Below are 12,916 nucleotides of genomic sequence, written 5' to 3'. Positions count from 1 at the left end.
CAGAAATAATAAATTTTCTTCCATCACTTCATCTTGTATATCCCCTTCTTCTAACAACATAACTTTCGAACGACAGGCAGTACTTGTATGTCCCACTTTCTTACAACTGAAACATTGCCATGCTTTGGCTAGACATTTTGATGAATTATGTTTTCTACCACATCTAAAGCATGACTTATATGGGACATAACTTCTACCAGCTTAGTGACCATCATCATTTTTAATTGTAGCTTTCTTCTTTCTAAACATTATTTTATCTAACTTTTCTGTAATTGCAGCTATATTTTCTGGTTCCATCCTTCTAACTTGACCTTCTGTAAGTTCTATTGACAATGCTGTCTCATAAGCTCTTTCAAAGGAAATATCATCTTCTGCCAGGAGTTTATGTTTTATTGTGACTGATCGTACACCACATACAAGTTTGTCTCTGGGAGATTCTTTCAAAAATTGACCAAATTTGCAATATTTAGCCACACTTTTCAGTTTTAACACAAAACTTTTAATATCCTCCTGCGGCTCTTGATTTGTGTTGTAAATTTATACCTTTCAGCGATAACTAACCGCTTTGGACTATAATGTTCAGTCAGAACTCTTTTTAACTCCTCAAATGTTTTTGAATTTGGTAGTTCTGGTGCTAATAAGTCTTTTAAGACACTGTAAACTTCTCCACACTGTAAATTCGGGTATATGATTTTCAAGCCATTGTTGAGTTGTTTTCGCCTTATGCGCAGGTGCAGAGTCCTCTTGAGATATCTATATGGTCTATTTTGGAACATGTGTGGTTTAGAAGCTCGACTGCATTTGTTAAAATGTTCCGCTGATAATTTCTCGCTGCTGTTTTACCGCCCTTTTCACAGAAATGTAAAGAAGTGATACCGTCATAGGTCTTCGTTTGATCTTTGACACCAGTTCGAGCATTTTCTTGGATGACCATGCATAAACTATGTCGTTTTGTTTATTGAAAGTTTTCCCCAGACTAAAATTTTTTTTACCGGTTTTGTCTTGTTTATCGATTGAAAACCCCAAGTCTTAAGTCTTGTTTGATAATGTTAGACATGGTTTTCGGTGCAATCTCCATTTCCCGAGCAATAATTTTTTATTTTTGGGAAGGATTTTTCTTAATTTTTGACTTAACAGCGTTAATAACCTGTGGTGTACGAGCCATGCAAGGCCGGCGGGATCTTTTACGATCACTTATTCCCCCTGTATCCAAAAACAAGTTAACAGAACAATACACAAAAACACGCGTAATATTTAACGGTTTTACTAATTCAAAAATACGAGCTCTTTCTATTCCACACTTAGGAAGAGCAATGATAGCAATAGGGTTTTCTTTGTCTGTCAACTCTATCGTAATGGCTCAAACTGGACTGGAATGTTTTGGCGTGTTTGTAGTGTACGTGTCACTAGTCACTGCTATCAACATAACTTTTAGCTGTATTCAGTTTGTCAGCCGTACCAGCCGCGTTTACACTTGTATCAATATTTATGGCAGGACTATGTATATTCTAGGTCACACGATCAAACTAGGCAAACGAATCGAATGGCAAAGATAACTAGAAGAATCCGAATAACTTGGGCAGCAGTAGGAAGACCCACTGTTGTGTTGAAAAACCAAAATATACCAATAAATTTAAAGAAAAAGGTATTCAACAGTTCTATTGTAACAGTTATGACCTATGGGATGCAGACCGTGACACTTACAAGGTTATCAACCAATAGATTAAGAACAACACAGAGGACCATCGAACGAGCTATGTTAGGGGTTTCTCTGAGAGAACATATACGAAATGAGGACGTGCGAAACAGGATGAAGATAGAAGATGTAATTGGAAGAATTTCGAAAGAATTAAATAGAGTTGAATAGGACACGTGGCACGACACAATAATGAAATATGGATGAGAAACATTATACATTAGAGACCACGCAAGCACAGTCGTAGTAGAAAAGACCTCAAAAACGGTGGCTAGACTACATCAAAACAAAAGTGGAGAAAAACTGGCATGAAATAGCAAAAACAGAGAAGAGTGGAGAACTCAGGGAGGCCTTTGTCCAGGAGTGATTGCAAACAAGCTGAAGAAGAAGAAGAAGATACTGACATGATAGTGTAGATACCAGTAACTTATGCTTATATTAGGCTGTAGATATACCAGGAAAAATAATAAGACTGAAGCTTCAATGAGAAGAACAAGTGAACGAATGCATCAAAATAATCATATAAGAAACTTATGAAAGAATGAAGAAAAAACTTATTGGCGTTTATCTTGGCGTTAACTTTACTATCTAGGGCTCTTCTCGGAAATCTTTCGGTCTCCATTCTCACTACATGACCAGCCCATCGAAGTCTCTGAAGTTTATTCTGAGATCAGTGCCTCTTTGAACAGTTGGTAGAGTTCATGGTTGTGCCTGGATCTCCATACTCCGCTCTCGGTAATAGGTCCAAATATCTTCCTTACAACTTTTGTTTCGTAGATTTCCAGCTTTCTTTTTGTGTCTTTGTATATAGGAACCTATTTGAAGTTGCATAAAGACTTTTTCTTCATGTAAAGGAAAAGGCATAAGAATATAAAGAGAACGCTAAAAAGTCATAATCGTTTAAATATCTATTGGCCCCATGTCCACTAAGGTTCTTTCCAGTAGCAAGAGAAAGCTATGTACTAAGTTTCAAGACTATGAGACGATCCTCATAAGAAGAAGAAAAGTATATAAATATAAAAAAGGAAGAAGACCTGACGTTTTTACCAAAGTTTTCATTTACTTTCAAGACACTAAGATTTTTCGTCAATCAGACAAAGACAATTAAGAAGAGACATAATAATACGAAAAGAGAAGAACACTCAAATCTTTGTTATACCACGAGAAACTTATGTACCAGGTTTAAGACGTGAGAACATTTCTTTGACAAAAAAAGGATAAGAATATAATGTGAAAAAGAATAGACTGTTAACACGGATTTAAAATGATTCTAGGACTTTTCTCCGATAAAATAAAAGTGTACCATGGTCAGCTGATGCGACAACAATAACTTTTTTTGGAGAGAGTCGTAGTTGTCATGCTAGCTGACCATTAAGAAACGTTCCTGACGTATTGATGGATTGTTACATTCGTCACGTACGAAAGCGCGTTTGTTATCAAGCGTAATCTTTTTTATTGGCTGCTTTAAATGATAGTACTGTTGAATTTGCTTGTACATCTGATTTCAAATCCATTAGTGTTATAATTAATTAATTGTTTTTCTACTACCCAGTAGAGTTCTCGTTACTTCTATGTCGATATGTTTTTTCTTTTTGGTTATGTGTACAAATCCATGCAAGGTAAGGAACTAATATTAGATATTATTAAACATGTACAAATATTTTTATTATTTATTTAAGTTATATTTTATAGATAACAAATTAACAAAGTATAATAAAATATGGTAGGTATACATTTATTTCTTTATTTACAAGTCTTAAAATTACCCAAACAGCAAATGTGTATTTATAAATAGAGATAAATAGACCGCTAATTCAAGAACAAATATTTTTTTATAATTTTTAGATGTTTTATTGAATGGCAATGTAATGATTTTTTCTTACTTGATATTGTTTTATAGTTATAACCTATTACTATAGTTTATTAAAGATAGTAAAATATTCATTATTACTAACATATTAGTGTTTCTAAATGTACCAGGAAAACGAATAAAAATACTTAGTGAATGAGAATATTGCTCACTACAAACTGTAGGTAGACGAAATATGGATACTAGAAGTAAACATTATGAGAAGACTGCTAAATATGTCGAAATAACGCAAAACAGCCAAGCGGAAGACACAGCCTTCTATGCCTTATAAAGCAGGTAAAGATTTAACAAATATTAGAAATAATTTGCCTTAATATTGGACAATCTTCAGTAATGAGAAGGTCATCTAAATAAAACGAAATGTTTGTTGGTACTATATGTAAAAAAGTCGCCTAATATGGGGATAGTGCCTAATATAATTGTAAACGGATTTGTTTCATTATCGGATTAGGTTGGGTACACGCCTTTGTCTGCAACACAAATTGTGAACAGTAGATCAACTAGCTTTGCCTTAGATATTGTTTCGCTTCTAGATCTCTATATCCTCTTTTATAATAGTTTCTAATGTGTATTGGCAATTAATTTTAGCGCGTTACAGCCATTAGTACATTTTTGACAGCTGTTTGGAAAAATGAGACATATGAAAAAAAAAAAGAACGAATTTCGATCTCACAATAAACATTGTTTGTTGGGAAATAAAAAAGCAAAAGAAACAAAAGGAAATCTGGATAAATATTATGGGACTAATACTCCCTCAGGGTACACTGGTACATTTTGGCTCCCTGAATTTCGTAGCGACCGTATATTTACATTGGATGAATTGGACTACTGGACGGCCCTCAGATGCAGTTACATTGGAAAATGTGAAGAAGGTTTTCATGAAATGGTTTTAGCTGGTCGTAAAGGGAAGGTGCGAAAATTGGCAGAGGCCACAAGGATTACTACAGAGCGTACTAGTCACAGTAATTTAAACTAAGTTTTGAATTTAGTTTTTTTTTATTTTTACTTATTTAGCAGTAAGAAAGGTGCATTTATATACGTTAAAGAGCTGTTTATCACTAGTTACTCCAGTGATTAAATGATATGATCAGGTAGACTTCCATTTTTATCACCTGTTACAACTTAACTTAGCTATATAGTTAGATAATTTGGGTTTACCGGATGGTTTAAACTAGTTTAATGCCTTTTTTGGATTGCTTCTTTTACTGTCCGTACAGTGAGGTCTCTACTGTGGTACGTACATGTATCTAGTGTGTAGTTGGTTACATACCACGGTACATCTACAATTTGTCGTAGTATCTTGAATTGGCATCTTTGCACAATTGCAATGTTAGATTTCGAGGTACATTACCACAGTTATAGACCATATATCCAGATGGACCTATTACTGTTTTATAGATCACAATTTTATATTCCGCAAATACACGTGATTTTCTTCTTATCGGCCACTGAAGTTTCCTTGTCTTTATATCTGTTTTCGCTTTTCTGAGATGTAGTGTTTCCATGTATGTTTTTTCTCTAAGTGCAGTGTGAGGTATTTTTCTGTTTCGATTTGTGATACCAGTATATTATTTATTACGACTGCAGGACATGTTTCTGTGTGAATTGTGAATGTAATGTGTGTTGATTTGCTCTCTTTTACTTTAATTCTTCATTTTCACCACTTTAGAAGGCTGTCTAGGTACTTTTTCATAAATTCTGTAGCTATTTGTGGGTTTTTGTGACATGAAATAATTTCTGTAGTTTTAAATGAAAAAATTATTCTGGGCGAATAATTTGCTTACTATGGACCAAAACATGATTGTGTGATCATTTCTCAGAATTATGTGAACCTTATAAGCTCAATCTCCGTCGGACTTTTGGCGTCGATTGGTAACCGTTAATGAAACCTAGATCCTTCACTATACAACGGAGAACCGAATAAACAAACTGCAGTGAGGATTGGAGAGGTTATGGTAATATATTTTAGGATTGTAAAGGCACAATTAAATTGAATATCTTGAAAAAGGTAAAACTATCAACAGCTAACATTACTGTGCACTATTGGACAAATTAAGCAGGAATACAGTGAGAAAGAATCCCGTATGTAGAAGAAAGAAGTGTGGTTTCTTCAAGACAATCTACCAGGCTTACAAGAGCGTTAGAAAAATGTTAAACATTTTTATAAAAATGTCAAACATTTATGTGTTGGGCTTTGAATTGCTTTCTCACTCGCCTTATTTTTCTGATTTAGCTCCCTCCGATTATTCTGTTACCAAATCTAAAAAGATGGTTCGTAAATAAAAAACTTAGTTCAAACCAATAGATAATTGTCGAAATAAACGCTTATTTTTGCAGACTTTCAGAATCGTATTATTCAGACAGCTTAAAGAAGTTGGAATATCGCGTTGAATTGAGATAAAAGGAGACTATATCGAATAAAATAAAAGAATTGTCTTGAAAAACATGTTTTTCATTTCAACAAAGATTACTTATCGGACTACCTACATGTATATAGGTCGACTGTATAAAAGGTCTTTCTCCTAGTACTGTCATTATATAATTTACGAAAGGAAAGCGTTAAACCATAAGAGATTAAATTAAGAAGACAGCTAGAATAGAGCACAGAAAACAAATCAAATAAGAACTTAGCAATATAACAAAAATATTTCCATTTAAAATATATATTTTACTATCTTTGAAAAAATATTTGAATGCTTTTTTTATATTTAGTTGAGTATTTTAGTCAACATTCAAAGTATTTGGTTTGAAAATATTTACAGAAGTAAATATATTCAATGATATTAAAACAATAAATTTAACTTGTTTTTAATTACTCGACTAGTCATAAATCTGATTCTTCTAATCAGACTTTTATACCTTTAAAACCTCTTATAATAAAAAAACGTTCAGTCAGTACTTAGTAACCTAATTTCTTCAAAGCTTTCAGGTCCACGTCTTTGTAGTAATCCTCGCTGAAAAAGTAATAAAACATGTTAAGTACATTTAAAAAAGAGATATTTTTTGTATGTGATATAAAAACTATTCATTAGTAACGATAAACTAAAGTGAACATTTTGTGACGTTTTTCTTTAGTTTTGCTCTGTATAAACCCTATACCTAAGCCCATCACTCCCTAACTATGTATTTCCTTAATAATACTTTTCAAGTATCAGAACTAAGGTTTTTGTTCTTAGTTTTTAAGGTTTTGATTATTAATTTTTAACTTTGTTGTTTGTACTACTAATTGCGTATTCTACTAATAGCCCATTCAGACAGCGTGCACGACACAGTAATTTATCGAAACCATACTTTAATCGAATCAAGCCATTCATTCACATGGTACAATAGTTTAGTTGAAACGAAATCTGAAATGTAATCGAACCAAATATCTCAAGCGCAGAGCCCTAGCTAGTTTGAGGCAATGGTGAATAATGGACGTCAATGTTTATTACGATGTATTGGTATCTAAGACCTGAATACCTGAAAACAACAAACCGGAAGGTATTGGTAACATCCTATTGTAAGTCAAACATATAATGTTGCTAAGTCATTACTGCTAAATGTTTTCTTAATAATCATTGATGGGAGAATATCATCAATGATTATTAAGAAAACATTCAACAGTAGAGTAACAGTAAAGATAACCTCGTTTCTACCAAACTTAGCAAAATTTCCATTAAACGAGATCGTAAGTCGGTATTTTTACTTATTTTTAACAATGCTTTAAATATTGTTTGCACTAGTCTGAAATATTATCGAAGCACTGCTTTACTACTCAATCAAGCAAGTTTTTTGAGTATCCCAGAGGACTTCTGATGTACGCAGAGTTTCCCTTTTTTCTGAATTATCAACCGCAGTAGTTGTTTTCTTCCAACTCAGCGTTTTTCTTCTATTTTTCCCTACATTATTAACCAGAGTAAGCGATATTTAGGTACCCTCATTATATGACCGTAGGTACTGGACCTTTCTGATTTTGATGGTGTTGTTTAATTCTACCTTTATCCATGGTTTCTATCACACGTACGTTGGATATGTGTATTGTATACGGGATTTTGAGCATGTGACGGTAACACCACAACTCGAACGCTTCTAATCTATTTAGATTTTTGCCTTTTTGTCCAGGTTTCACTTCTATAAAGCAAAGTAGACTAAACGTAGCACTTTATCACTCTTAGGCGCATGTTCAACGAGAGACTTATATTGGATAATACACAACGCTAGCCAAAGAAGCTTTTGCGTGTCAGTTCTATTCTTCTCATACCCAAAGACAGTGGTAAGAGAGTGGATCATTCCATTTTCAGAAGAAATGATAAAGGCAGATTTATATAGCACAATAAAAATTCACAAACCATAAAACGTATGAGATAGATCAGATTATAAATCACATAGAGTTTAAGACACGTCGCACTGTTTTACGACTACCTTACCATCAGGACTTAAATCCAATTGAATTGAATTGGATTTAAGTGTGGGCAGTCTAATTGGCAGTGTGGGCTACTCTAAAATTATTATTTAAAATACAAGAAAAATAAATAGTAGCACAAATATAGCTAGGTGACTTGTTTTATTTGTGTATGTTTGTTGTCGTAATGAGGTCACATATTTCTTTTCGAGATAAACTAATAAGATTAATAAAAATGACAATGTTAAAAGTTAAATGTAAAGTACTTGTAGAAATCCAAAATAGCTACTCTGAAGAATTCTTTCTAAAGTTATAAGAGATGCAGGATTAAACAACCGAATCTACCCAACCATTGGTATATGTAGTACTTCGAGCTTGTCGCACGCATGACCCATAGATCCAGTTGTTCACTACACTTTTCAACTCAGCAGAATAAATGGATCTGGTGATCAATTAAAATAAATTTACGCTCCTGGCAGTAGGGTCAGTCTACAGAATTAGAGCCTTGGGAAAACATCGGTGACTATAACTTTAACTTTAACTTTTAACTAAGTTTTTAGACAATTCACTTATCGGGAAAGCCTAATAAACACCAGGAACATAATATCGGAAGAGTTAAACAGAAGTAATGCTCGTAAATAGAAGTTATTATGGATTAATCAAACACTTTAGAAAACACTATATATCAATAAAAACAAAAATCATGATATACATAACCTTAATTTACTTTTAGTTATAATGTACACGTGTAATAATTAATATTCGAGAGAAATGTTGTCAGAAAAATACTCTGCCCAATAAACGGAAATGACACCTGACGTATTTAAGATCATTTTGAGATAAACAATAAGTACAAGGAAATGTTTGAAGCCAAAGATTTAATTACTTTAATAAACATTACCAAACTAAGTAAAAGCTGCCATGCAAGACGTATTCTCATGGCGAACTTTAGAAAACTAGACGAAGAGGTAGAAGGATTGAGTTATAATTTAAGAGTAGAACCTTAGTAATATCCCTTTTAAAATTTTTTATTTTCAACCAATTTTTATGTATTTCTAATAAATTTGTATACATGTCAAAAACAAGTCTATATTAACGGAAATAACGAACAAATACCATAGTCTTTAAATTAATCTGGACAGTACCTACTGTATATCTATATGTTCTGCACACTTCAATCGTTGAAGTTATTCTTTTATACAAAGCTGTGAAGTTTTAATATTTCTAAAACATTCTAAACTGTAGGATTAAAAGTGATAAGGAAATTTCGACTAGAATAGAACTTGCACGAAAAAGCTTTATTAACTGGCGTTCTGTATTGTGCAGTTGTGGCCTGTCATTGACCACACGTCTAACAGTATTGAAGTGTTACGTCTGGTTCCCTTTATTTTATGACTGTGAAAGCTGGACAACAAAAATAAAAAAATCTTAATAAATTAGAAGCGATTGGGTTGTGGTGTTACCGTTGCATGCTCAGAATCCTGTGGATAGCACACATATCTAACGGACGCGTGCTAGAGACCATGCACAAAGAGCGAGAATTGATCAACATCATCAAAATAAGAAAGGTCCAATACTTCGACCATATAATGAGAGGACCTAAATATGGCTTACTCCGGTTGATCATTCAGGGCAAAATCGAACGAAAACGCTGGGTCGGAAGAAAGCAATTTTCCTGGCTGCATGACATTGGACAGTGAACAGGTTGCACGGCCGAGGAATTGTTTCATCTAGCTGCCGATCGAGAAATATTTTATTAGCTTGTTAATAAGACGATAGCCAACGTTTGAAACAAGCACGTCACGCAAAGAAGAAGAAAACGTTCTAATAACTAATTTATAAACTCCGGAATTTACTCCTCCAAGAGTATTACTACTTTAATTCAGAACTGATAATCGCATTTTTATGTTGTTTTATGTGCTTTCTAAAACTTCATGTTAGATCAAACAAATTAGGTTGCATGTCCAATATCAAATGGTGACGATCTTTGTATTGATTGATCATTCATGATTCCTGCTTCTATAAATATTTCTATATTATTCTGCTGGGAAGTGGGCTGAAGAATTTAATAAATATCTATGGTTACTTATCATTGTGTATTTGCTCAGTGCCATAGTGTTTGAATTCAATTGTCTTGAACATAATGATGTCTTTGATTTTTCTTCTTTTTTTTTCTTAATTTTTAGATCATGTTTTAAACGAATTAAATATGTGGTTTTGCTAATAGTGTTTGGAGCTGAATGTGTTTTATATTTTTTTCTCAAAGTCTTAGAATGTTTTCCCTTCACAATTCAACAAGAAAGTACGTTACAAATGCCTCATGCATGTTTGAAATATTTTTTTCTCGTAATGAAGGATCATACTTGGTTGGCAACCTGCTAAGATTCTGGTTTCTTTTTGAAAACATTTTTTAAATTATCAAGTACCCATGGAGTAGAAAAGGCCCCAGAACTTTCCATCGGAGTGATTACCCTTCTCGACCAACTAACAGGCTTCAGGCGACGGCAACCTTACAACCACCACATCAAGCCACTGTCGTCCCTTCCTTGAACATTCACTTAACATAAATAATGTAGTACAGTTATTATTGTTCCAATTGATTAACCCATACCTCAGTTGCTTATTTATGAGACTGAGAACGCAAGACCTTGAATACAGGGAATCTCAACGCTAGCGCATTATATACACACTACACAATTGGCGCTCAACGTGTTATGTACATATTGCAAGCTTTGTTAAAATGCTGTTTATTTGTTTCAACTTTACTTTTTCATTTTTTTTTCCATTTATTTAAATGTATTTTTTTTCCTCAATCAAATTTTGAATTATTAACGGATTATGTCTGACAAGCTGACAAGCAATAAGGTCCACATTCGTTCCTCATTCTATATTAATCTCAACATTAGTCACCCTGCTCACCCATGAAATTCTTAAGATGGCTGTGAGCTTTTTTAAAGGAGTTTCACAAAGCGTTCAAGCATTTACTTCGTTAAATAAAGTTAGAACGTAATATCTAAGCATGGAGACTAAAATTGTTTATTTACTGATATTAACCCTCAGAACTGTCTGCAAAAACTACTGCGTTGTCAGTATGTCTAATGTTATTTAGGTGCACTCCGTTGACCAATATATCTTTCTTTTGTTCTCCCAGACCTACGCGAAGATATGTTCAGAGCCAATATTTTCATATGTTTCGCTAAAAGAGTCACCTATACTTAATGCATAGCGGAATTCAAATTTTGTCCGTATCACTTATTCTTCGCTTTATATTACTTTTAAAAGAGTTTTCATCACGCTAATTATTCTTTGTTAGTCTTTAATATTTCCACACAAACTTTTCAGATCCTACAGCTTTATTACTTTAACGATGTTATGTCGTTCAGCTGCAAAAATTACTTCTACATACCTCTTTCAAGTGTCGAATCTTTATTCTAAACCTAATAGTGGTTTGTCAGTCAAACACTTGACTCTCCTAGGCTTAGATAAGCCTGAAACTTCTTTCTCTCCTTTATAAAAGGTAAATATATTCTAAAAATGCCCTTTCGGGTTACACCACAGAACGTTTTCGGACTAATAAGTTCATTATCAGTGCAATTACCAGGTATACATAAGTGAAGTCACTAAATATGTGGGAAAAACCCCTTAAATAATGTTAAGTTTGTTAATTAATACATATTTGTTGATACATTATTAAGACTTTCATAGATACTAAACTCTCTCTTTTTTGTTACATTCTTATTCCACAGAATTTCGTTAAGCTCTCTATAGCTTCCCGGTCTTTTAGAATTGTGTTGTTAATTTCTTGCTAATCTGCTCCTTCTCGATTAAATGTTGTTCCTAGATATTTGTATTTGTTAACAGTCTATATCTTCCCGTTGTTATCTAGTACAAGATTAGCTGTGTCTGTTCCAATGCTGAGATATTTTGTTTTTTCGGTATTAATTCCCATTTCTGATATTCTTCAGCCTTTCAACCTTCTTCTCATGTATTCCATATCTTCCTTATAGTTTGCTGTGACGATCTGATCATCTGCAAATTGTAGTGTATATAGTTATTATTCAATTCTATTCCCATACCATGGTACTTTCTCTTCCAAGTTTGTAATATTTTTGCTAGGTATATTTTAAATGGTGTTGGAACAATGCAGCAACCTTGATGTAGCCCTGTCGTCACAGCAAATTCAAGTGATAGAGTGTCTCACCTATTTTAATACGAGATGTCGACCCATTTTATAAGTAGTACTTCCGAAGTACCCAAAGTGTTGTTATTTGCACTATATCGTAGACCTTTCGCAGATCAATACAAGTTATGTGTATTTGTTGATTTTTTTGCTGTTTCTTTTCTATGATCTGTTTTAAGCAAAACACTTTATCAGTAGAAGAACTACCAGCCCTGAATCCACTTTGTTCTTTCACCTTGCAATTGCAGTAATCTTCTATAACGTCCATTAATATCCATCCGTACAACCGACTTAGTGTACTAGTCACTGAGATGCCACGATAATTATAAGGAACTTTCTTAGAACTTTTTTGTGTATTAAGGATATGTATGTCACTTTCCATTGGTTGGAAACCGGATATCCATTTATATACATATTAACAATTTTTGTGTTCATCATCATTCAATCTTCGCTTATCCACTGCTGGACATAGATCTCCCTCATAATTTTCCATCTATTTCGATCTTGTGCCTCTTGCATCCAATTCCTATGACAACGTTTTAGATCGTCAGTCCAACGTGTTGGTGGATGACCTCTGCTTCGGTAGGCATGATCTCTTGGTCTCCATTCCAGTATCCCTTTTGTCCATCTATTATCTGTCATTCGAGCCACGTGACCTGCCCAGTTCCATTTCAGTGTTGCTACTCTCTCTACTGCATCAGCCACTCCTGTTCTTTGTCGTAGCTGGCGATTTGGGATCTTGTCTCGTAGTGAAACGCCCAACATAGCAGTCCATCGCCCTTTGAC

The 12,916-nt window shown here is 33.7% G+C and overlaps 1 protein-coding gene across 1 annotated transcript in view; it reads right to left on the bottom strand.

Moving 5' to 3' along the window:
- Nucleotides 1-3,352: 3,352 nt before the first annotated feature.
- Gasp (Chitin binding Peritrophin-A domain-containing protein Gasp) overlaps nucleotides 3,353-12,916 on the bottom strand; it is an 81,589-nt gene continuing 72,025 nt past the window's right edge. Inside the window, exon 5 of the mRNA XM_072535159.1 lies at nucleotides 3,353-6,520. Within this exon, the coding sequence (XP_072391260.1) occupies nucleotides 6,466-6,520 (55 nt within the window). The 3' untranslated portion in view covers nucleotides 3,353-6,465. The remainder of the gene's footprint in view (nucleotides 6,521-12,916) is intronic.

The sequence above is a fragment of the Diabrotica undecimpunctata genome, chromosome 6, assembly GCF_040954645.1.
Source record: "Diabrotica undecimpunctata isolate CICGRU chromosome 6, icDiaUnde3, whole genome shotgun sequence".
NCBI classification, from domain to species: domain Eukaryota; kingdom Metazoa; phylum Arthropoda; class Insecta; order Coleoptera; family Chrysomelidae; genus Diabrotica; species Diabrotica undecimpunctata.
Note: the sequence above shows the minus strand (reverse complement) of the source record. Positions and strands in the feature narration are given on the sequence as shown.